The sequence below is a fragment of the Haematobia irritans genome, chromosome 1, assembly GCF_050003625.1.
Source record: "Haematobia irritans isolate KBUSLIRL chromosome 1, ASM5000362v1, whole genome shotgun sequence".
Taxonomy (NCBI): Eukaryota; Metazoa; Arthropoda; class Insecta; order Diptera; family Muscidae; genus Haematobia; species Haematobia irritans.
The window spans coordinates 271,758,717-271,786,335 of NC_134397.1; the positions used below are offsets into that span (position 1 = coordinate 271,758,717).

At 33.2% G+C, this 27,619-nt stretch overlaps 1 protein-coding gene across 3 annotated transcripts in view; it reads left to right on the top strand.

Moving 5' to 3' along the window:
* The window catches only part of LOC142224610 (uncharacterized), a 93,341-nt gene that overhangs the window by 50,435 nt on the left and 15,287 nt on the right, over positions 1–27,619 (top strand). Inside the window, exons 1-3 of one of the 3 annotated variants that reach the window (XM_075294394.1) lie at positions 15,296–15,501; positions 20,449–20,805; positions 20,881–21,007. In XM_075294394.1, the coding sequence (XP_075150509.1) occupies positions 20,454–20,805; positions 20,881–21,007 (479 nt within the window). In that variant the 5' untranslated portion in view covers positions 15,296–15,501; positions 20,449–20,453. Of the gene's footprint in view, positions 1–15,295; positions 15,502–20,448; positions 20,810–20,880; positions 21,008–27,619 lie in introns of those variants that run through there. The other 2 variants (XM_075294398.1, XM_075294400.1) reach the window with 2 other exon arrangements.

Here is a 27,619-nt window from a genome sequence, read left to right on the forward strand (position 1 = left end):
AAAATTAGTTGAAAATAAGTATTATTTTATTTATTTATTTATTTATTACAATTTTAAAAACTATAATAAACATTAAAGCACTAGCTACAAAGGCTATCGGCTTCATAATAAGTGTTTTGCTCTGGTCAAAACATTTGCAACTAATACTAATAATATAATAAGAATTCCATATATTTTATAAAATTAAGAATAACTTTAAACATTAATAGTTAATACCAAAGCCATGCCGCTTGATGAATTCTGTGCATCTTCCTGACATTGGCAGGACTAAATGGTCAATGATATCCTATGGTTTATATCAGGGTTTTTTCAGAAATAATCAGGATTTTTTCTTTAATTATTTGTAATTTTCCCCAAAGGTTCTCTACAAGATTCAGGTCATGCGACTGGGCAGACCAGTAAAGCACACACAAATTTTCACCGGAGATCCATTGTATTACGATCTTAGACGTATGCTTGGGGTCATGATGGAGCTGAAAAATCCAAGCAGACAACATTTCCCGGGCAACCATTACATCGTAATGGTAATATCACATCGGACAAAACGTCTTTGAAGTCCTCCGACAACATAATACCCTTGAGCAGTGTCACCGTTGAGCGATTTTAGTCGCATTTTGCAACTTTGTTGGTGCCATACGCGTCACCGCAATGTGAAACTCCTTTCAACTCGGCTATAAGAAGGAGTTCCCGTGTCATAGAGCTAAACATAGAATTGGACAGCACTAATTAATAGGAGAGAAGTTAAATACGTATGGCAGCGCAATGGACACCTAACCTACGTGGTGTTCTGGTTTGTTCAGTTGTTGTTTCATTGCATACCATTTCAATCACTGTTAGCTGATCTTCTGTTGTCAAATGATTTTGTATACAATGCATATATTTATATATATATATATATATATATATATATATATATATATATATATATATATATATATATATATATATATATATATATATATATATATATATATATATATATATATATATATATATATATATAATGTAAAGGGTGATTTGTTAAGAGCTTGATAACTTTTTTTAAAAAAAAAACGCATAAAATTTGCAAAATCTCATCGGTTCTTTATTTGAAACGTTAGATTGGTCCATGACATTTACTTTTTGAAGATAATTTCATTTAAATGTTGACCGCGGCTGCGTCTTAGGTGGTCCATTCGGAAAGTCCAATTTTGGGCAACTTTTTCGAGCATTTCGGCCGGAATAGCCCGAATATCTTCGGAAATGTTGTCTTCCAAAGCTGGAATAGTTGCTGGCTTATTTCTGTAGACTTTAGACTTGACGTAGCCCCACAAAAAATAGTCTAAAGGCGTCAAATCGCATGATCTTGGTGGCCAACTTACCGGTCCATTTCTTGAGATGAATTGTTCTCCGAAGTTTTCCCTCAAAATGGCCATAGAATCGCGAGCTGTGTGGCATGTAGCGCCATCTTGTTGAAACCACATGTCAACCAAGTTCAGTTCTTCCATTTTTGGCAACAAAAAGTTTGTTAGCATCGAACGATAGCGATCGCCATTCACCGTAACGTTGCGTCCAACAGCATCTTTGAAAAAATACGGTCCAATGATTCCACCAGCGTACAAACCACACCAAACAGTGCATTTTTCGGGATGCATGGGCAGTTCTTGAACGGCTTCTGGTTGCTCTTCACTCCAAATGCGGCAATTTTGCTTATTTACGTAGCCATTCAACCAGAAATGAGCCTCATCGCTGAACAAAATTTGTCGATAAAAAAGCGGATTTTCTGCCAACTTTTCTAGGGCCCATTCACTGAAAATTCGACGTTGTGGCAGATCGTTCGGCTTCAGTTCTTGCACGAGCTGTATTTTATACGGTTTTACACCAAGATCTTTGCGTAAAATCTTCCATGTGGTCGAATAACACAAACCCAATTGCTGCGAACGGCGACGAATCGACATTTCACGGTCTTCAGCAACACTCTCAGAAACAGACGCAATATTCTCTTCTGTACGCACTGTACGCATTCGTGTGGTTGGTTTAATGTCCAATAAAGTAAACTGAGTGCGAAACTTGGTCACAATCGCATTAATTGTTTGCTCACTTGGTCGATTATGTAGACCATAAATCGGACGTAAAGCGCGAAACACATTTCGAACCGAACACTGATTTTGGTAATAAAATTCAATGATTTGCAAGCGTTGCTCGTTAGTAAGTCTATTCATGATGAAATGTCAAAGCATACTGAGCATCTTTCTCTTTGACACCATGTCTGAAATCCCACGTGATCTGTCAAATACTAATGCATGAAAATCCTAACCTCAAAAGAATCACCCTTTATTTACTTTTACTGGATTTTATGTTGCAATAATTTTTTATGTTAATGGACTTTTCCTTTATTGTTTTTGTGTTGCTTTTTTATACATTTTTTTGTAAAAAAGACTCCACAAATGTAAACGACTTTTTTTATTATTATGCAACCGTTTTGTGCGACCTTTTTTGAATAAGCGACTTTTTCAAAATTTCCAACGGTAACACTGCCCTCGAGTCTATGAATCGGACCAATATCTTGTCTACAAAACCACCCCCAGATCATATTATTGCACCTCATGTGTGACGGTTCTGTTTGTGTACCTCGGATAAAGACTTTCACCTTTGGGCCTTCGTTCTCAGCACCTGGTATCCAAACCATGCAACTTTATCTTTGATTTATCGGAAATCGATTCTTTACCTTTCCTGAAATTCCAAAATTTTATAACATCCCAATAAGATTTTGGAATACCACTCCATAAAGATTATTTTTGTAAGTAGAAACTAAATTATAAAAATCTAATTATGGGGCGAATATATATGAAAATATACTATGTAGGCGAACCACCCATCAAATCGAAGTTTTGAGTGCTCAAAATGCATTTGTTTGAGCCCATGTGTTAGAGCCCACATTGTCGTAGTGAGGAGTGATCCGTCTTTGGCGTTTGGTTTTCCTGATTTCTTGGAAGACAACTGGTTGTGTACAACTCAACGCGAACATACTTTTTTGATGGTCAAATGCCTAAAGTTGTTCCAATCTCACATGACGATCTTGCAATAACAGTTGGCGCACAGCATCAATGGTTTCCGGACCAACAACTGATTTTGAAGACCTTCAGGAAATTTGTTTTGGAGTGAACTACGACATCGGTTGAAATCACCATACACTGGTCCATTACAGAGATTTATCGCCAAAAAATTTAATTTAGTTCATCAATGAACTCTTGTCAAGGTAATCCAAGTCCAATTTTTCTATTTTTTGGGCGAGATCAATATTTTAAGTTGCTGTAAACAACACAAATAGCGCTCGAATTTATCACCTCGCAGAGCAAAAATCTTTAAATGAATTAAAATTTAATACGACAATATACACTAGTTCTTATATTCTTTCTTTCTTTCTTATTTCCCCCACATAGACCAATAGTATTTTATGTCTCTACTATATGTAGTGAAGATGGTTTATATCAACTGGATTTTATATTTTATATTCAACTTCCAAGTAGAAAAGAACTGGCATTCAAAAATCTATTAAATCCACAAATCATCAAGCGGTTGTTTGTTTTTCTTCTAGTTCGTTCCCTCTTTGAGGCCTTCCTTTATTTGGACGCTATTTCGTGTATCCAATTACATGTTCAAGTAATCGCCTTCAAATACATTTGCTGCTCCCAACATTTAGAAGTTCTTGTCCAGAGAAACTTTGATAAGTTTGTTCATATATTCCCCTTATGGTAACATTTATGTCAATTGAATCTAAATAGTTTTAGAATAAAAAAAAAATTATTCACAATCAAGCGTATCTATAATAAATGTCATATGGTTGTAAAGAACATTAAATTCCCTACATGAAACGGGTACATGTGAACCTGTGACATGCGTTGCTATAAGTTAAGCGAAAGGTTTTCAAGTATTTTTGTTGTTATTGTGGTCGCTCAGTCTTTTGTCAATAAAATGAAGCGATCGTGACATTACCTTGAAATTCCCAATTAAATTCAATTAAACTCGTTACATTATCAGAAAGAGGCTACGCGCATGGAAATGACGACATTTGCTTGATCAAAATATTCTGTGAAATTTTCATTTTAAATTATTTAAAAAAAAATCTAATATGTGCTTAATAGCTTTGGGTATAGTATCAAGTACGAGACATATCCAAAAATTATTTCAATACGAGTTTTGGCATTTATATTTGCGATCTGCCAAGTGACAACTGGCTCATAAAACTTGACATTTTTGAGGTTATACATAGTCAGAACGATTTGACATGAGAGCTCTTGTGTACAGCAAGTAGAAAAATTCATCTCGCCAAAAAAAACACATTGATGTTGTGCGCCAACTTATATTGCAAGATCTCCATGTTGAGACAACCTTAGGCATTACTGAGAGCAGCATCAATATTACATGAACCAGCATAGATCCAATCGCTCAAAAAAGGCTATTGTCGATTGGTTGAAAGAAATGCTCAAAAAATACGATCACGGTGCTTCGGAACACGTCTTTCACTTCGTGGCAGGTGATGAATCGTGGATTTACGCATATGAGCAGAAAAGTAAACAGCTATAGAAAGTTCGACACCTGAAGCAGTTGATGCGTTCATGCAGTTAGAGATACCAAAATGAGAGTGACAAAAGTGCTTCGAGAATTGGTTCAAACGCATGCAAATATTAATATTTATTTTTGTTCTATAATCCCGAAATATAAAAGGCAACCCTCGTAACAAGCGAAACATAAGGTTCCAGGAAATAGAAATTAGGATGTCTTAATAGGACAAAGATCTGAACTGGTTCCCCAGTCACCAACTTTTAGTGCATAAGGGAATCAATTGGTTACCTCCAATGAAAACCCCCTTGTAAAATTCCACACACTGAAAAAAATATTGTCGTGAGATCAAAGATTTCGTGTCTTTAAAATACGAATGCAAATTTTGCTTAGCATAGAAGACGCATTTCTCTAAAATAAAGTTATTTTCCTTGTCCAAAAGCCGATAAACTTTTCAATGAAGTCGTATTGTCCTTATAATTAAGTGATTTGACTTAAAAATGGGTATCTGAACATTTATAGGATAAGGTCAACTTGACTTTAATAATTCAGAAAAATTCTTTAAATTTAATGAAATTGTCTTTAAATTTGTTGTCTTTTTCCATCTTGACTACAAAGCAAAAAATCGTTCAAATATAGGACATGTTTTTCAAAACTTTATTTTAAAGAAGTTTTTTACTTCAACCATAGCATAATTTCTACTGGAAATCGAGTCCTAATTTGGAAAATAAAGTTGCCGTTAACTCGTTTTTAAAGGACTTTGATAGCATATGAAGAAAAAAAGCCGAGAAAGCGAAAAATTAAAATTTGCTTCCTAGAAGCAAATACACAAAACCCAAATTTAAAAGAGAATTGTGTCTTAAAAGTATCCTTACTTGTATTCTCCGCTTCTTTGGCTCGGAATCAATACCAAATTTTTTAAAGTAAAGACAAAATCTTTGGAACCGAGTATGCTTTTTTTTCAGTGCAGTTGCCGTAAAAGTTATTGAGAGTTGAAGTACTTACATATACTTTGGAACGTAAAGTGGAAGTCTGAATTATTAGTAAATTCTAAACAATAAACATAATTATAGAATTTTATTGACAAATTTTCAATAACATTGAATTGTTAACGTTTTGTTTAATTTTCAGACAAAAGAAGAAGATTAATTAATATGAAATAAAGGTAATATTAATTACTATTTCTTTGAAGAAACAGAATAAACAATATTATTTTTTTATTTATTATCTATCTCCATATTTTATTGTTTGCTAACAATGTACATATCGACGGGTCTGTATATAATAATTAATTATGTATGCAATAGCAACACCCAGCACTATCTTATGAACAAAAAAAAAGGTAGAACCATTTTTAGAAGCGGCTAATTCTATTTGTGTCGTTTTATATTTCTGTCGCATTTCATGGCGATTCATATCACAGACATACTTGTATGACTGGACACATTCCGAGCATACTTCATACTCGGTAGTTGGATTCGAGTAATCGATGATTAATCGTTAAATATTAATAGGGTCTTCCATTTTGTATTGAATTGAAATTGAATAAATTTAATTTATACTGCACTGGTATTGAACCTTTCAACCATTAATAAAAAGCAAATTAATATAATTTGGTACATTTTCGTAGTGTTCTTCTTCTAATAGTAATGACATGAAGCACTTAACTTAATATGAAAGAGTATGCAATGGAAATTTTTGGACACTCAATTTACACAATATTAAGAAAAAATTTGCTTAAAATAATGACGTTTTAATTAAAAGAAAGTTTATAATCATTGATTGAATTTTTGTTTAAATTGGGATACGAATCTTGGAAATGTTCCTCCATATACATATATCTTTGAACTAAGACAAATTTTCCTTAAACTAAAGAAATTTTGATTTAAAGAAATCATTTTAAATTAAATGAAATATTGAATCTGTACAAATGTTTCAAATATAGGCTGAGATTTATTTTGAGGATTTTGAATCTTTGGTTTAAAGATTTTTTCGAATTAAGAAAGCATTTTTTACTTTGTAGTATCTGCTATAATTTGGATTTTCAAACTGGCATTTGTTTGTACGTGAATAGCTTTATTAATATATCGCAAAAAGTTAAGGAAAATTCAATAAATGAGATCTGTATACTAATCCTAATCCTAGCATTAAAAAAGTATATTTATTTCGGAGTCAATACTAAAATCTTTAACCCTTAAATGCACAAATACACTGAAATATATAATATAAAAGCTGGTAAAACGAGCATCTGTATAGTATATTTTTCTAAAAAAAATTTTTTATACCCACCACCATAGAATGGTGACGGGGGTATAATAAGTTTGTCATTCCGTTTGTAACACATCGAAATATCGATTTGGACTATATAAAGTATATATATATATATATATATATATATATATATATATATATATATATATATATATATATATATATATATATATATATATATATATATATATATATATATATATATATATATATATATATATATATATATATATATATATATATATATATATATATATATATATATATATATATATATATATATATATATTCTTGATCAGGGAGAAATTCTAATAGAATGTCCGTCTGTCTATCTGTCGTAATCACGCTACAGCCTTCAATAATGGCGCTATCGTCCTGAAATTTGGCACAGATTCGTGTTTTCTTTCAGGCAGGTCAATTTCGAAAATGGGCTATATCGGTCCAAGTTTTGATATAGTCCCCATATAGACCGATTTCCGGATTTAGCTTCTTGGGCGTCCAGAAACTGTATATTTTATCCAATTTGCAAGAAATTGAAAATCTAGAGGTATTGGTGTGTCGAAAATGGGGTGTATCGGTCCATGTTTTGGTATAGACCCTATATAGACCGATCTCCCGATTTTACTTCTTGGGCGTCTAGAAACTTTATTTACAACCCGATTTGCTTGAAATTGGAAATATAAAGGTGTTTTGGGACCATAAAGGGGTGTGTCGAAAATGGTTCGTATCGGTCCATGTTTTCGTACAGCCCCCATATAGACCGATCTCCAGATTTTGTTCCTTGGGCTCCTAGAAACTGTATTTACTATCCCATTTGCCTGAAATTTGAAATCTAGAGGTATTTTATAACCAGAAATAGGTGTGCCGAAAATGGAATGTATCGGTCTATGTTTTGGTATAGACCCCATATAGACCGATCTCCCGATTTTACTTCTTGGGCGTCTAGAAACTGTATTTTCTATCCGATTTGCTTGAAATTGAAATTCTGTAGGTATTTTAAGACCACAAATAGGTGTGTCGAAAATGGGGAGTATCGGTCCAAGTTTTGATATATCTCCCATATAAACCGATCCCCAGATTTGCGGTCTTGAGCTTCTATAAACCGTAGTTTTTATTCGATTTGTCTAAAATTGGAAATCGAGATGTATTTTAGAACAACAAATAGGTATGCATAAAATGGGGTGTATCGGTCCATGTTTCATTGCAGCCCCCATATAGACTGATTTCCCAAATTTACTTCTTGTACTTATAGAATCCGTAGTTTTTATCCAATTTGCCAGAAATTATAAATCTAAAGGTATTTTAGGACCCTAAAGAGGTGTGTCGAAAATTGTGAGTATCGCTCCATGTTTCGGTATAGCCCCCTTATAGACTGATCGCCCGATTTTAGATTTCTTAGTTTTTACCCAATTTGTCTGAAATTGGAATTCTAGAGGTATTTGAGGAAGATTAAGAGGTGTGTCGAAAATTTTGAGTATTGGTCCATTTTTGGTATAGCCCCCATATAGACCTACCTCCCGTATTTATTTCTTGGGCTGCTAGAATCTGCAGTTGTTATCCACTTTGCCTGAAAATTTAAATATACTAGTATTTGAAACCCTCAACAAATTTGTATCGCATTTATTTCTACCGGTCCATTATGTAAGATATTGATTGACCGACCGATTTCACTTCTTGAGGGTATAGCAGGAGCACTGATCATAAAAATTGCTTGAAACTAAAAGTAACATTTCAAGATTTTACTCCTCGTTATCATTTAAATAATGGCGGTAAGAATCTACAGATTTAAGATTTCAAATCAAGGCTTTTTTCATCATTTACACGATGATTTCTCTAAAATTCAAACAAAATTGTTTCTTATAAATCCAGAATCTGATCTAGTCTTCATAGGTATGTTAGAATCTTTAAATTTATCTTCGGGAAGTGTACTGGTTGAATTTATATGCTTGGGAGAATATTTGTCATCAAGCCTCCTTAAATCCTACATATATTATCAAGACACCCGCACCGACGAAGTGTTTTAAAAGAAAACTATTATATTTGATTCATGGTGGTGGGTATTTAAGAACTTACTACTGTATATACTTGTTTTTGCATTATTTTGGAAAAATAGTGGATGTATATTAAAAGATACAGTTCGTATTAAAATAAGTTTTTGTTTACAAATAAATTGCAGTAGAACATAGAGAACAGAGGTATTTTTACACTACACACATTTTTTTACCAACATTCCTTTTATTTCTGGTAAAAATTAATTATTCTCCAATTTATAGGTTTTTGAAATTCAATTTGGTTTCAGTTTACACAGAGTATTATAGATTTAACGGAAAAACATATTTTTTAAAACAGCGTTATGATGTTTTAAATAAAACAAACATGATTTCGTAGAATTTGGTCAAAATTAAGACGTAACAATTTTTTTCTGGTTGTATCTTAAAAGATACAGTGCATATTAAAGGGTTAAGGGAAGGTCGAAATCGTTGGATCTGCGTAAACCCTTTTTTTGAGTGTTCACTTCCAAAAGTAGTTGTCACAAAAAAAATTTATGAAATTTTATATTTCGGGGTTGGGCAACCCTAGTGTTGCCATCTGTCAACTAATAGCTCAATCGGAAAGTTTGAAATTTTGGAGGGTATTCATACTCAGAACGTTCGGGTGCTATTAGTGTCGTTTGCAGCAACTTAAAAGATTCATCTCTCCAAAATGGAATTAAATCGTGAACATTTTCGTGCGATTATTTTTCCACTCGACAACAGTACATCGATGAACTTAGTTCAATATTTGGTAATGAAGCTCCGTCAAGGACCAGTGTATAGCGATGGTATGGTGAATTCAACTGGTATGGTGAATTCAACTCCAAAACGAATTTCGTAAAGGTTGTCCCAAATCAGTTGTTGTTCCGGAAACCATAGATGCTGAATATTGCAAGACCGTCATGGGAGCTTGAGACAACCTTATGCATCAGTGGGACCAGTATAATTTCAATATTGCATGAACATATAACCGTCAAGGGATATGTCGCAATGTCAAGTCTGAGAGGTACTCAACCATTTGTTTGCCAGTGTTCTTCCATTAAATCAGGAAATCGACCGCTGAAGACGGATCACTCCTTCGGCTGAAACAACTCTTAATCCTCCCCACGAGAAATATGAAATAAACATAATTAGATTGGTTGTACTAGGTTAGTTGTACAACCAATCTTATTATGTTTATTTCTTATTTCTCGTGGGGATGATTAGTTATTATTTGAGTATATTGGTTCGCATTCCTTTAATTTAATTTTTTAATGGCAAAAATTGAGAGACAGCAACCGCCGGCAGAAATGGGTCGGCGTCATTCTCTGATCACAATTGATAATCCAAAATCAATTGATTGTAATTATTACTAGCATAGTGAACATCAGAAAGTGAAATCTTCTTTCAGACACACTCCTATCTTCTTCTCAAGATATCGATTGGGATTTCCCACATTATTAAATTTCCTGAAACCAACAAAATCAACTATTCAGCATATCTTTATGTGCCTCGAACTGAAATTATAAAATTGAAAGTATTTCCGTTCGATATGCGTATCAGCATTAAAATTAAACCCAATTTTTTGCACAACGAAATTTCTTTCTTTATACTGTTCGACTACAATCTAATACTAATGACAATGTTGAACACTCAGCGAAACTTCAAAAACTCCCTAATGAATGAATCATCATAAAAGTTTGCACGAATTCAATAGAAATGGACAATTGACAGTCATATCAACTTCAAGTATTGCTTACTGGATAATGGGAATTTAAATTTTCGGTGAGCGGGTAAGGCAATATGATTTGAATATTTTTGAAACTAATACACAGGGCAAAAACTTAAATGTTGTTTACTTTATTCACGATTATCAAAATTTTTCAAGAGTAATCTCCAAATGTTCAAAAAAAAAATCCCCAAAAAATCCTAAGCCTCAAAATTTTTTCACAAAGAAAAATTCTAAATGGTTTTCTTGTTTTAAACTATATACAACTACGAAAAAATCCCCAGTTTGGTGAAAAATCCTCTAAACTGACAACACTAACTTTTCTTCGTGTAGTGTGCTGAGTATTGGAACGGATGCGTGATATATCCATCATACATTAGGCTACGACCAATACTTGTATATCTAATGCAAACTATTTGAAATACAAGAAAACAATTTTAAATAAACAAAAAAATGGAAAAAAATCCCAAAGAACTTTCTCCACTTCAAGACAGATGGTATCACGGATGAATGATGGACCGCCTTATACACGATGACCAAATAGCTTCGGATCACAAAACATTACCATGTTATCTTCAAGTATACAAGCACAGAGCACAAAAAAATCTAGACTGACTAGAGCGAGTCCATCCATTGGTTAAGTGGCTCCTATGATATTGCTGATCACCAATCTTCAGCGTAAACAACATTGGTTGGTTGGGTGGCAATTGTTATGGTTGGCCTTCCCTTTTGGTCTTTCTCCAATATTTGGAACTTTTTACAGCCCCCAGCAATTTTATGTCACTTGAAATGAGATATTGGTCTGTCTCCCGATTAGAGAGTACGTCACGTCATGTAAATCAACAGACGGCGGAATGATTAATTAAATTTTTATCACCAGGTCGCTTAAGGCAATCGTCATGCGGGGAGGGGACACCAACAACAACGGTGAAATAAATAAAATTAAAGTGATCAACATTATACGAAAGTGGTGTTACACTAAAAGAAATCTTAGTTAGTTGTACAGTTATTGCTTATTGTTTCTAATCAGGTGATCAGAAGATCAAATTTTCTACACTGCAAAAAATATTGGCTTTACAGAAAGAATAAAACGCTTGGTTGCAAGTTTAAATGTGAATAATCAGGATTTAAATGTGAATAAACCATTGCTTGTTACCTTGATACTGGCAGCGTTGAATCGAGTCCAAAAAGTGAACGACAAAATGGTAACAACACAAGAAATGATCCAAAAAGTGAAGGTCAGATTTGATCGAAATCCGTGCCGCAGTGATAGAAAACTTAATCGTGAGCTGAACGTATGCAACTAAGCTTGGATTAAAATCATTGAAGTTCCAAAAAGTGAAAAAGTTCAACTTTTGCAATAAGAATATTGGTATTGGAAAAATTGTTGATATGTTGAGTGAGGCTTCATAGTATCTTTCAGAATGGGTCAGAAGATGTGGATTGAGTGTGAACCCTGGAAAAAGGGGGTTAGGTTAGCTTAGGTGGCAGCCCGATGTATCAGGCTCCCTTAGACTATTCAGTCCATTGTGATACCACATTGGTGAACTTCTCTCTTATCACTGAGTGCTGCCCGATTCCATGTTAAGCTCAATAACAAGGGACCTCCTTTTTATAGCCGAGTCCGAATGGCGTTCCACATTGCAGTGAAACCACTTAGAGAATCTTTGAAAACCCTCAGAAATGTCACCAACATTACTGAGGTGGAATAATCCACCGCTGAAAAACTTTTTTGGTGTTCGGTCGAAGCAAGAATCGAACCCACGACCTTGTGTATGCAAGGCGGGCATGCTAACCATTGCACCACGGTGGCTCCCAAAAAAGGGTGTTGGTACTCTTCACTTGGAAAAGAAAGATCATTGGATACAAAGCTGAAGTGGAGTCTCTCGTAATCAGCAAGATTGGCAGTTTTCTTAGGGCGTTTTCGTTTCGCAAAAAATATGTTGCCTTGGTGTTACACTACTTTTTCCCTCATTGTATTTTCGCCCAAATGATAGTGTCATTCCAAAGTTATTATTAATTCATAACATTTTGAGGGATGAAGAATGTTGAACCTTTTTTTCTAATCGAAATCGCCATTAGACTCTAAACTAAACTGAATGGAAAATACCGCAGACCGAATAAAGAAGACCTATGCGGCATTGTACTCTTGCAGTAGGAGAACCATGGGGAATGCGACCTTCCCTTTTTAATGGGCTTTATACTGCGATTAAAAGTCCTGTGTGCTACGTTTGGTGCTGCTGAGTCAATGTTGATGAGGTCGTTATTCAGAAGCGATATTAGCTTCTTCGTCGACAGTCAAGCAGCAACAAAGGCCTTGGGCAATGCAGACATAAGGTAGTGAGCCGCTGTGTAAGAGTATACCTTAAAGATGATGACATGTGTAGATGATGTCTGAACCAAGAGGTTACGGAAGACTTGTACCGCATCCTGTGCCAGCTCCCAGCTTTATCCTTTGGGAAAACACAACATACCGATCTCATTTTTCACTTTCAGGCTCTCACCAACCTGCCTGTCTGCATCAGGGCCTCTGGTTGGCTGTTGATTTTCAAGAGTAATCGTTGATTTTTATTTCGCTTTTCGGCAGAATCACTAAAGTTAGAACTAAGTAGAAGGTCATTTATGGTTAACATTAATATAATCGCACATTGATATGAGAAAAGTTATTTTTGACCCTGATGGAATGTTGGTGGGAATATTTCAACTGTCTACCGTTTCACTTCCACTGGTTCGGTAAAATTTCATTAGATACTATCTGAAATCGGGAAGTTATCCTGTGGCAATATGTATTAGTATTTTATATATTTTCCCCAGTGTACTAAACATGTAACGAACAAATTCACTTTTAAAAAGTGAAAAGATATTAGGGGAAAAAAAAGAAATAAATGAAAGCAAACCAGAACCAGAGAGATATTCAAAGCATCGGCACTAAAAACCCAGACTTAGCTAATGCCGACAATAATGCTAATAGCAATACAGAAAAGTTTTTTGGTTTATTAGCTTGCCTTACACCATGGACAACATTCTTTTTCTTTGCATAGCTGCCCACTTCCTCTTTGCATTCACCTACTGCTTTGACAGCTTGCTAGTCCGAAAAAAGCTACTGGTCTACTCATCGATCAAGAAGAAAAACTCTCAGATTTAAAAACTTAATAAAAACCTATTACCAGTTTATCTGAAGTTTATTTTGTACAGTGGTTACGAAAGACCGAAATGTGAAATGACATATCAACATTGATAGACGATACAATTGGATACGATTATTTCGATCATAAACTTTTGTGCCTTGCGCTCAAATATAGTAAATATTACACAACCTAAATTTTAGGATGCGCAATTTACAAAATATTAAGGACAAATTTCTTTAAAATAATGAAATTATAATTAAAATAAAGTTTATAACCTTTGCTTCGAAAAATTTTTCATTAAATTTAGGACACAAATTTTGCAGATTTGCATCGTTCAAATTGTATGTTTTTGAACTAAAGTAAATTTTCCTTAAAGTCAAGAAACATGATTTAAAGAAATCGTCCTTACATTAAAAGAAATATTGAATCTTTAGATTTAAGATAATAACGCTTCAAATATAGGCTAAGGTTTATTTTGAGGATTTGGAATCTTTGGTTTAAAGTATTTTTGAAATTAAGAAAATATTTTTTACTTTAAAGTATCCTTTATAATTTGGATTTTTAAACTTGCATTTGTTTGTACGTGAATAGCTTTATCAATATACCACGAAAAGAGAATGAAAATTCGATAAATGAGATCTGCATCCTAATTTAAATTTTTGTGATCTTAGTTTTAAAGATAGATAGGTCGCTAAAGAATATCTTTATTTTAAAGAATCCGTATCTTTGGCGCGGAATCAATACCAAAAACCTTAAGGGAAGGTCAGAATATTTGGATCCTAGTAAGTTTTTTTTGAGTGTGGGTCGTGGTAAATCGGAACCTCTTGCAGAAGTAAATTTCGTCCATTCTTGTTGAAATTCCATACGTAATATTAGAATGTGCCCTCTAATAACTATGCAAAAATAGGTCCAGCCCCCATAAAAACCGATCCCCAGAATTGATTTCCGGAACCTCTTGAAAGAGCAAATTTCCTTCGATCCTGCTGAAATTTGGCACGTAATGTTAGTATAAATAACAAACATTTTTCCACATCGGTCCCCCACGATTTAACTGTGTAAGCCTCATGGAGAAATTTTGGAAGCCGATCTGGTTGAAATTTGTCATGCGAAAATTGGTTGCTATCCATTCATAATTTTTAATAGACTCATGCATATAAATCATCAAGAACTAAAGATGCTAATATAGGTATTTATTCTGCCTGTTTTATCTAACATAGAATCCATATGGACTAACAGACAATTTGGAAGGCACTGTTAAGATAACGCAATCCATTGTGGAGGGTACACAAGATTCGACCTGGCCGAACTTTCGGCCGAATTTACTTCTTTTTAACTATTGCTCTTTTAACCACCACTCTTGTAGCCACTGTGCAACGGAAAGATTAAAAAAGAAACACCATACTCTTGTGGCTTTGGAGTGCCTCAAGTGGCTTTGCAGATGGTGATGCTTGAGGTGATGGAGATTGGTGATGCTGATAGTGCTGCTACTCTTACTTTTCGTTATTTAGGTAGGTAAACCAAACGAAAGATAAATGGACAGACATTATTTCTACGATCTTTGCTTTGACTTCTAATGAAAATCGAAAGGCGAGAATGAATTCAGTCTACTTTACGGCGATCTATGAAACAAACGCAAAATTCCGGGTTTCATTTATTTATCAAACGAAACAAGCAAAAAAAACACGTAAAGGACGATTTTCCGGTGCATATAATTTCTTGTCGCTGTTTGTTTTGTATTCGTGTTGTGCTCATGTGCCTGGATTAGTGTGTCATAATAATTTTATAAAATATATGGATTAAATAGCTCCATTGGAGACAGGTGATAAAATCTCTTTTGGATATTCTCACTAGTGCGCATACAAATCCGGTCCAAGAAGTGAAATACTTTCGTTTCGTGATCTAGAAAAAAAACAACACAAATTTTGAATATATGAATTTTTAATATCTTTATTTGTTTATCTTTACTAACGAACTAATTAATTAATCTAGAAATGTCATTAATGGAGTTTTTTGATATTTTTATGTCAAAATCTGAAATAGTTTTTTAGAAAATAAAGTCCAAACCTTCCACCAAATTCATAAGTGTATACCGATAGGATTTATAAATTTTTATTGCCGACATAATTTGTTTTATTATTGCTTTTAAGATGCATTGAAATATGTATCCATATCAAATACAGTGAAACCTGTGAAAGGTGGACACTCACAGTCGCCTAAATTTTGTCCACATTTGGGAAGTCAATTGTCCACATTTGGGAGGTGTACGGTGTATAGTGAACTTCACATAGCGCCAAAGACATTTTTATTTGTTTGAAAGATGTGATTTTCGTAGAAATTAGGAAGGATGCGTTCTATATATTAGTTAACATTTACCTATATTTATGAACCACTACCACACCGAAAGTAAAACATGCCCAGTTCCAAAGATCTTATCTAATGATTTAGGTATTGATTGATTGATTTAACTTTAAGACACGATTTTCTTTTATTTTTGAAAATTTGCTACGATTCAAGTAAAAATCGTCTTCAAAATAAAGTTTTGAAATAAATTCCCTATTTTTGAACGCGTTTTTGATTTGTAGTCAAGGTGCATAATAGAGTGACCGCAACTTATATGGGGCAAAAAAATGTCGGAATCTTGTTCGCCTTAACCCCACAAAACGAATCCCCTTTCCAGATATTGGGATAGCCATAAGCGTAGGAAGGCCTCTGGGGAGGGGGCTTAGACCCCCAGAAAAATTTTAGCCCCCCCCCCCAGAATTTGAAAACCTATTTACGATTTTACATTTTTATAAAAATTAAACAAGTATATACTCGTACAACGCACAAAGTTCCACTAAAGACTTTCATGCACAATCGAATTACTTGGGTTGTGGTAGAAGTCTGATATTTATGAAATAAAGCAGAGGTTGAACTTATGATTTAGTTGAATAAAAAATAGTAATTGATATTAAAACTATTCTTTCATAAATTAATATCTTAATAATGCTGCAAAACAGGGTCGCCAAAAAAGAAGTGAAAATGTTCTTTTTGGGTCTGGAAGTGGTACAAAATTGGCGAAGAAGCGATGAATATAATATGAGCTTGTCATAGAACGAATGTCCACCGTTTCAACAACCGTTGCAATGAATTTGCATCACTTCTTAAGGTGTGATCCGAATTCAGTGTTTCGAATGTGAATTAAAAATTTTGTGATATTTTCCCAAATAAATAATTTTTATACTTTTTATGATTTTTAATGCATTCTAACGCTTGTTTGAAACGTTTTTTCAAATATTATCTATTTTTCTATAATGGATTTAGCATTCTTGTGGCAAAATTTGAATAATTTGTACCATTTTATTTATTCTTACTCTTTTTTTAAACTATTTGAAAAAAGAAAACAAAGAATTACGCATTAGGATATCAAAAAGTACAAAACTTCCTGTGTAGTTAAAATAGTTAACTTCTTTGTGAAGACATTTTTGGAAGTGCTTTTAAAGTTGTGCTTAGAACAACTCCCAATTTTTTGCTGGGAAAAGAACTGGTACAGGACTAGTCCCTGGTGTGTACGGACCAGTCCCAGTTCTGATCAAAACGTATGGAAGGGACCGTCCACTTTAACATGGGTTTGCCATTGACGGAGTAAACTTACATTTTAGGACGCGTCTTGGACTCATCCCAAAGGACACGTCCTGGGACAATTTAGCAGGAGTAACCCATAAACAGGTCCTGAGTCAATCTGAGTTACGCCAGTCTTTAGCTTCGAAAACGCGACCTGGTGCTACTAGGAGCATTCGCCGCAACCCCACAAAACGAATCCCCTTTCCAGATATTGGGATAGCGTGCCGTTCACCACTGTGGTATCACAATGGACTGAATAGTCTAAGTGGGCTCAAATTTTGGCTATCTCAATATCTGGAAAGAAGATTCGTTTTGTGAGGTTAAGGCGAATGCTCCTAGTGGCACCAGGTCGCGTTTTCGAAGCTAAAGGCTGGCGTAACTCGGTTTGACTCAGCGACGAGCGGCACGTGTTAACGTCGTTTAATCGGGCTCAAATTTTGGCTATCCCAATATCTGGAAAGGAGATTCGTTTTGTGGGGTTAAGGCGAATGCTCCTAGTGGCACCAGGTCGCGTTTTCGAAGCTAAAGGCTGGCGTAACTCGGTTTGACTCAGCGACGAGCGGCACGTGTTAACGTCGTTTAATCGGGCTCAAATTTTGGCTATCCCAATATCTGGAAAGGGGATACGTTTTGTGGGGTTAAGGCGAACAAGATTCCGACATTTTTTTGCCCCATATAAGTTGCGGTCACTCTAATGCATAAAGGCATCAAATTTAAAGACAATTTCATTCATTTGGAAGAATTTTTCAAAATTATTAAAGCCAATTGACCTTTGTCAAACAAAATTTTCTTTCATGTTAAAATACCCAATTCTAAGTCCAATCACTTAAATATAAGCACTTCATTGAAAAGATTATCGACTTTTGGACAAGGAAAAATCGTTTTATCAGAGTAACGCGTACAATAAGCTAAATTCGCATTCATATTTGAAGGATATGAAGTCTTTGGCCTCACGACAACAAATTTTCGGTGTATGCTGAATCTTATAGAAATAATAAAAAATACAGTGTATTGTGTTGTTCATAACAAAATTTGGTCTATTAATTAGCAAAATAATGTGTTGAGGAAAACCCCGAAGAAATTGAATATATTCATCTAAAACGTAAATTAATGATTAAATAGAAACAAAAGTGGGTTGTTTCAGTGAGATAGATTCATGAATTACATTATAATATACCTAATATATTATTTTTTTAATATATTAATGCCATTATTTATAACACCATTATTAATCTTTATGTCCAATAAGCTCATACACTTAAAAAAAGTTTACTTGGATCCAAAGATTTTGACCTTCACTTAAATATTTTGGTCTTGATTCCGAGCCAATGATGCGGCTTCTTTAAAATAAAAAAAAAAATTAGAGACCTCTCTGGATTTAAATCTGGGATTAATAAAATTAAAATTAGTGTAAAATTAGTGTTCATTCATCGAGTTTTCATTATATTTTTGGGATATATGTTATATTAATGAAGTTATTCATGTACAAACAAATATCTGTTTAAAAATCCAAATTAAATACAGATACTGCAAAGTAAAAAGGGGTTTCGAAATTCTGAAATTAAAACATTAAATCAAAGATGGAAATCCTTAAAATAAGTCTTAGCCCATATTTAAAGCGTCTTTATCTTAAATCTAAAGATTATTGAATCGTATTACTTTATTTAAAGACGATTTGTTTGAATTAAAAATGCTTCAAGAAAATTTGCTTTACTTATTTTTAGAATCTACACTCATAGAAAAAAGTTTGCTAAAAACAGCAGTCGATGTTTGCTGTTATATTTTTGTACTTCAGGGCCTAATGAACAACAATTTATAAAATGTTTAGGTTATAAATTTTTCCCCAAAGCATATTTAAGAACCAAAAGTAGTTTCTGGTACATTTTTGCACAGTAATATACTTACAAGCTCCTAAATACGATCAGCAAACATTTTGTTTGCTGTTAGCCTCAATCCGATAAATATTCAGATTTTTGGTCAAATACTATAGATATTCATAAAATATTGTTTTAATTATGTTAGGATAGCTCTTAAGTTGATTTTTTTTAGCCAAAATAAAACACGTTTTAGTTTAATCAAGCTTAAAAAATAGCAGGAAATGTTTGCTATTTCAGCAAACAGTGACTGCTGTCCCTTTTTCAGCAGACTTTCTGCTGTTTTAGCAGACTATGCTGTCCCTACTAACAAATTTCTTTGGGTGTAGTTAATGATTTTACTTAATCGTAGAAAATTTCTTTAAAATAGGTAAACATTTCGTGAACCAGTAAAAATATGAACTTACTGACGGTAAACCTGTATTAGTACGTGTAAATAAAAATTTCATTACTGACACGAAAACTGACCAACTCTTTGTTAAAAATAATAATTATTACGAGATTATAAATAAAATTCTTGAAATTTGAACTCACTAGGTAGAAGTGAAGTTCAAAATTTGTTATAAATTACGAGCTACTTTTTCTTCAGTTAAACAGTTTATTTATTCAGTTTATTTAAACAACATGTTAACGACTACTTAAATTTCCAAATTTAGAATCGACTTCAGGTAGAAATTATGCTATGTTTCAAGTAAAAAGCAGCTTTATACTTATACAGTATTGAAAAACATCTACTATTTTCGAACGCTTTTTTGCTTTGTAGTCAAATGTCTTTACACTAATGATTTTCGCATTGATTCTGAGCCAAAGAAGTACACATTTAAGAAACAATTCTCTTTAAATTTAAGTTTTGAGTACTTGATACTAGAAAACAAACTTTAATTATTCGTTTTTCAGATGTTTTGCTCCATGTGCTATCAGAGTCATGTTAAGACAACTTACATTTCCAAATTCATACTCGACTACCAGTAGTTTTTAACATATTCTATTTTTAAACGATTCCATTAATTTTATCTTATCCAACAAAAAAATTTCTTTCATGTTAGGATATGCAATTTTAAGTCGTATCACTATGCACTTCATTGAAAAGTTTATCATCGTTTGGACAAGGAAAAAACTTTATATCAGAGAAATTCGCCTCTCATACTAAGCAAAATTCCCATTCCAATTTTAAGGCTATGAAATCTTTGGTCTTACGACATTTTTTTAGTGTAAGGTTGATTCAGGTTATTATACAGAAACCACAGTCCAATATTAGCGTTTTCTTACTCGTCTTGTTATAATTTCAGATGCAATGTTCTGTCGAAAACGCATTTTACTCTCTTTTCTCATACTCTATGAAATACCCAGTTTCATTGAGGCTCAAGACTATATTAAAGACCTTAAGCCAAAAAACATAAAATTCATTAGAGAGGAGGATTTACCTCCGGTAGAATTACCAAGCCCCATATTCTCCAAACGTGCGGGAAGAACAAGATACTTTGAGGAATACTATGATGCCTACGAAGTGACAGATAATGATGGAAGGCAAATGATATCACACCGACCAACATTAATGGATATAGTCCTAGAGTCTTCGGCGAGAGAAGGTCTATTTGCTATGAGAGAACTCTATGGAGTTATTGAACCGGATATGCTCAAAAATGGTAGGTAAGCAAATTATATACGACTTCAAACTTCAGCAAACAACATTGAAATGGTTTTCTGGTTCTTCTTTCTAGGTCATATCCTACATGACGATCATCCGGCTGCCTTATTATCCAGGTTCAGTGCCCCACATGTGGAAAACAACAGGCGTGAAATGGCCGCATATGCAACATTGGCTGCAGCCAAGGTGTTTAGGAAAAAGTAAGTCTTATTTTTAGTAAGTCTTAGAATGAGAATTGAAATACTACAACAGCCAACTGGCATTGAGTTCATTTGAATGCACATCATGAGTTTTGCATTTTAGAATGTGTGCAAAACTCTCATCCTAGTCATGATTATCATTAGCGTACATCACATTTCCTTTATTGGCTTCTTGGCTCCCAAGAGTACAACAAAAGTCAACTTTCACTTTGACATTGAAACCATTGTTGTGTCGTTTGGTAATTTGAATTTAAATCTTTCGGTTTCATTTGGATTTTCTCATGATGACTTTGGGAATAGAGTTGAAAGCTTTGATAGGAGTAGCGTGAAGTTAAATTTCATTGGTGGTTTTTTCCAAGTCTCTCATCTATTAAAAATTTAATAAACCTCGTTGAATTGGTTTTTCTATGTAAACTCAGCTATAACTGCACTGACTTGCAATAATAAAAATAATGACTACGGCAGTGGAAAACCTCATCAAGATGTAGCCAAAGTGGATAGCACAAATGATTAAAATATGCTCATAATACAAAAAAAATTGGAACTTATTCCGTCCCGCTTAAAATTTCATACTACACTGAAAAAAAGCATGCCCGGTTCCAAAGATTTTGTCTTTACTTTAAAAAATTTGGTATTGATTCCGAGCCAAAGAAGCGGAGAATACAAGTAAGGATACTTTTAAGACACAATTCTCTTTTAAATTTGGGTTTTGTGTACTTGCTTCTAGGAAGCAAATTTTAATTTTTCGCTTTCTCAGCTTTTTTTCTTCATATGCTATCAAAGTCCTTTAAAAACGAGTTAACGACAACTTTATTTTCCAAGTTAAGACTCGACTTCCAGTAGAAATTATGCTACGTTTCAAGTAAAAAGCTTCTTTAAAATAAAGTGTTGAAAAACATGTCCTATATTTGAACGATTTTTTGCATTGTAGTCAAGATGCAAAAAGACAACAAATTTAAACACAATTTCACTAAATTTAAAGAATTTTTCTGAATTATTAAAGTCAAGTTGACCTTAGCCCAAACATTTTTTCTTTCATGTTATGACACCCATTTTTAAGCCAAATTACTTAATTATAAGGACAATACGACTTTATTGAAAAGTTTATCGACTTTTGGACAAGGAAAAAACTTTATATTAGAGAAATGCGTCTTCTATGCTAAGCAAAATTTGCATTCGTATTTTAAAGACACGAAACCTTTGATCTCACGACAATATTTATACACTTCACCACTACTGTGGTACAGGGTATAATAAGTTTGTGCATTTGTATGTAACGCCAAGAAGGAGTACACCCAGAAAAAAGTGACCCCTTCTTTAAGTTAAAATGAACTCATTGTGAAGAAAGTTGAACTTCGTATAGCGCCAAAGACATTTTTATTTGTTTGAACGATGTGATTTTCGTAGAAATTAGGAATAATGCATTCCATATATCAGTTAACATTTCCCTATATTTATATACCACTATACTACAGAATGAAAAAATTTAACTAATTTGAATTCATATATGGAATGATTTTATTGAAATTTTTTCATTCATTTCGACAAATCTTACACATTTGTGGTAAAACTTTTACTTCATAATTAGAACTGCTTACCTTCGTTTTTAAATACAATTTTATTTATTTCTATAAGCAATTTTATCTTCAATAAAAGACATGTTTTATTAATATATTGAATATATTTATTAAGAATCAACAGCATCGAATCTCTTTGAAATATTAGTTTATTATTCCACTATTTCCAATTTCCGTGTGATATTATCAACTGTAAAACGCACTTTTTCTTCTTCTTGTACTTTTCACTTTTAATAAGTTGCTGCCTAACGATTTTGTCCTCCTTTTACAATTTGAATACCTACAAATATAAAAAATCATAAAACATTTTTGTTGCAAAAGGTTAGCGTCACTGAATATTACCTGATAATTGAAGATTCCAAAATGAAGACAAATGAAAGGGTTGTTATTCTGCTGGTGTTTTCTTTCTTTATACACTATCACGAACGTTGATAGATTTATTTAAAAAAAACGAAAATTTTTCTCACTAATTTAAAATAACAAATATTTTATATATTTTATTTGTTATTTATTATATTATTTTACCATATTATTTTTTAACAATCTCTCCGTATACCAAAACAACGCGATTCCAACTAAAAAAACAACCGACGCGCAAATATATCGATTACACCCACGCGCAAACACATCGATTACGATGACAGGTATCGATTACAGGTAGACAATAGAAATTTAGGAAAATTTCCTATATTCTAACAAGTATGTTTCCTTAAGTTTTGAAAGGATTGCATACTTCTTAGTACGAATGAACTAAAATATTTTTCTATGCCAAGTGTTGTTCGTATGTATGAAAAACTTTATAAAGGGTGATTCTTTTGAGGTTAGGATTTTCATGCATTAGTATTTGACAGATCACGTGGGATTTCAGACATGGTGTCAAAGAGAAAGATGCTCAGTATGCTTTGACATTTCATCATGAATAGACTTACTAACGAGCCACAACGTCGAATTTTCAGTGAATGGGCCCTAGAAAAGTTGGCAGAAAATCCGCTTTTTTATCGACAAATTTTGTTCAGCGATGATGCTCATTTCTGGTTGAATGGCTACGTAAATAAGCAAAATTGCCGCATTTGGAGTGAAGAGCAACCAGAAGCCGTTCAAGAACTGCCCATGCATCCCGAAAAATGCACTGTTTGGTGTGGTTTGTACGCTGGTGGAATCATTGGACCGTATTTTTTCAAAGATGCTGTTGGACGCAACGTTACGGTAAATGGCGATCGCTATCGTTCGATGCTAACAAACTTTTTGTTGCCAACACACACAGCTCGCGATTCTATGGCCATTTTGAGGGAAAACTTCGGAGAACAATTCATCTCAAGAAATGGACCGGTAAGTTGGCCACCAAGATCATGCGATTTGACGCCTTTAGACTATTTTTTGTGGGGCTACGTCAAGTCTAAAGTCTACAGAAATAAGCCAGCAACTATTCCAGCTTTGGAAGACAACATTTCCGAAGAAATTCGGGCTATTCCGGCCGAAATGCTCGAAAAAGTTGCCCAAAATTGGACTTTCCGAATGGACCACCTAAGACGCAGCCGCGGTCAACATTTAAATGAAATTATCTTCAAAAAGTAAATGCCATGGACCAATCTAACGTTTCAAATAAAGAACCGATGAGATTTTGCAAATTTTATGCGCTTTTTTTTTTTTTTTTAAAGTTATCAAGCTCTTAACAAATCACCCTTTATTATAAAGGAAGTCGCAATTATCATTTTATAAGAAATTTTACTAATTTTGAGGAAACTTGATTTTAGTTCGGTTTTTGTTTATTTTTACGAATGCTTTGTTATCGATGAATAAAATTTTCTTTTTCAGTAGTAAATTCTTATACCCAGCGAAGAAAATAGTATGAGTAAAATTCCATGCCTTATTCTAGTTAATGAACTATTCCTAACTGCTTACAGTTTAGGATTTTTTTACTGAAACGAGTAAATTTTATTATTTTTCACAAAAATTTACCTTAATGGAAATAAAAGGGATAAACTATATTGATGAAAATTTTTTCCTTTAGTTTCGAAGGCACTTTTTTCTGGGTGTAATCATAGACCAACCTTTTAGTATACGGATCGGCTTAAATTAAATTCTGAGTCGATTTAGCGATGTCCGTCTGTCTGTCTGTCTGTCTGTCTGTCTGTCCGTCTGTCTGTTGATGTATTTTTGTGTGCAAAGTACAGCTCGCAGTTTTAGTCCGATTGTCCTAAAATTTGGTATAGTGTCCTGTTTCGGCTCAAAGACGATCCCTATTGAAATCGGTTCAGATTTAGATATAGCTGTCATATATATTTTTCACCGATCTGGTCATAATTGGCATGTATATCAACTGATCTTCCTCAAATTCCGTACATCCGAATATTTTATGAGTCTCGAAGAACTTGCAAAATATCAGCCAAATCGGTTCAGATTTAGATATAGCTCCCATATATATATATAGCTTTCGCCCGATTTACACTCATTTGACCACAGAGGCCAATTTTTGCTCCGATTTAGTTGAAATTTTGCATAGGGAGTAGAATTAGAATTGTAACTATGCGTGCCAAATTTGGTTGAAATCGGTTCAGATTTGGATATAGCTCCCATATATAGCTTTCGCCCTATTTACACTCATATGACCAATTTTTAGCTCTGATTTAGTTGAAATTTTGCACAGGGAGTAGAATTAGCATTGTATCTATGCGTGCCAAATTTGGTTGAAATCGATTCAGATTTAGATATAGCTCCTATATGTATGTTTTTCTGATTTCGACAAAAATGGTCAAAACACCAACATTTTCCTTGTTAAATCGCCACTGCTTAGTCGAAAAGTTGTAAAAATGACTCTAATTTTCCTAAACTTCTAATACATATATATCGAGCGATAAATCATAAATAAACTTTTGCGAAGTTTCCTTAAAATTGCTTCAGATTTAAATGTTTCCCGTATTTTTTTACTAAAATTGTGTCCCACCCTAGTGAATTAGCCAACTTAAATTTTGAGTCTATAGATTTTTTAAAAGTCTATCAAATTCTGTCCAAATCGAGTGATATTTAAACGTATGTATTTGGGACAAACCTTTATATATAGCACCCAACACATTTGACGGATGTGATATGGTATCGAAAATTTAGATCTACAAAGTGGTGCAGGGTATAATATAGTCGGCGCCGCCCGACTTTAAACTTTCCTTACCTGTTTTTTCAGTGTAGGTTTTAATTTTAAAAGGAGCACTAGATTAATAAAATAAGTTGTAAGTTCATTTGATCTTTTCACTCAAACAGTCCATTGAATTAGAACAAGTAAGATAACCATGTTTGGTTTTGATAGGATATGTCGCGTACACTAAAAAAAAGCATGACCGGTTCCAAAGATGTTGTCTTTACATTAATGATTTTGGTATTGATTCTGACCCAAAGTAGCGGAGAATTGAAGTATGTTAAGGCCACATTTTACACCCTCAAAAAAAATCTCTTCTGTAACCTATACCCCAAACACATTTTGCTTCAAGCATGTATATTTTCAGGATTGGTCCAAACAAAACATTGTTTGTATTGTTCAAAAATATTATGTTTCACCTTAGGCATACACTGGTAGAAAAACATTTTAGTGAAATTTTCTTTGTATACATATATTTTTAAAGCGCCAATTGGTTACTTCCATTATTTTACTTGAAGCTTACTATCTAGGTCTCTCTTTCTAAACACATATATGTTTATAGGCTATTTCTAAATTAATATATGTTTGCATCCAAACATATTATATTTACAAACATGTTATGTCCCAAACATAATATGTTCTAACTTATTAACATATATATCGCTTAGATATGCATGACATATGCTAACTTATGAACATTATATGCTTGCACTTAAAAATAATGTGTTAAACAATTTGTGTTCCAAACAAATAATTTTTACATCCAAACACATGAAAAACTGTCTTTGTCGTCCGTGTAGACAAAATTCTCTTTGAAATTAGAATTTGTCGTACTAGTTTCTAGGAAACAAATTTTAATTTATTCGTTTTTCAACTTTCTTCATAAGCTACCAAAGTCTTTTAAAACGTGTTAAAGGAAACCTAAATTTCCAAATTCAGACTCGACTTAATGTAGAAAATATGCCATATTTCAAGTAAAACACATCGTTGAAATAAAGTATTAAAACACGTCTCCTATTTTTAAATGTGTTTTAGCTTTGTACACAGAAAAAAATATCACCAAAATATTTCTAATTAAAATGTTGATTGAAGTTGAAAAATGTTTCAATTAATAAATTAATTGATACAATTAAAATTTTAATGAAGATAGAAATTATAAGTTAATTAAGTCAATGATTGATAATTTTAAAATTTTTAATTAAAAAATTAATTGATTCAATTAACTTTTTAATCAAACTCGGAAAACTAAGTCAGTAAAGTGATGGACATTTTTTTTAATTTTTAGTTACAAAAAAGTTATTTCAAACAATCAATTGTAAATCAAGCAAAAAACACTAAGCCAATGCAGAATGTAATTGAAAATAGTTACTTTTTTAATAAAAAAAAAAAACAAGTAAGGAAAGTCTAAAGTCGGGCGGGGCCGACTATATTATACCCTGCACCACTTTGTAGATCTAAATTTTCACCATATCACATCCGTCAAATGTGTTGGGTGCTATATATAAAGGTTTGTCCCAAATACATACGTTTAAATATCACTCGATTTGGACAGAATTTGATAGACTTTTACAAAATCTATAGACTCAAAATTTAAGTTGGCTAATTCACTAGGGTGGGACACAATTTTAGTAAAAATTTTAGTAGAAGCAATTTTAAGGAAACTTCTCAAAGTTTATTTATGATTTATCGCTTGATATTTATGTATTAGAAGTTTAGGAAAATTAGAGTCATTTTTACAACTTTTCGACTAAGCAGTGGCGATTTAACAAGGAAAATGTTGGTGTTTTGACCATTTTTGTCGAAATCAGAAAAACATACATATGGGAGCTATATCTAAATCTGAATCGATTTCAAGCAAATTTGGCACGCATAGATACAATGCTAATTCTACTCCCTGTGCAAAAT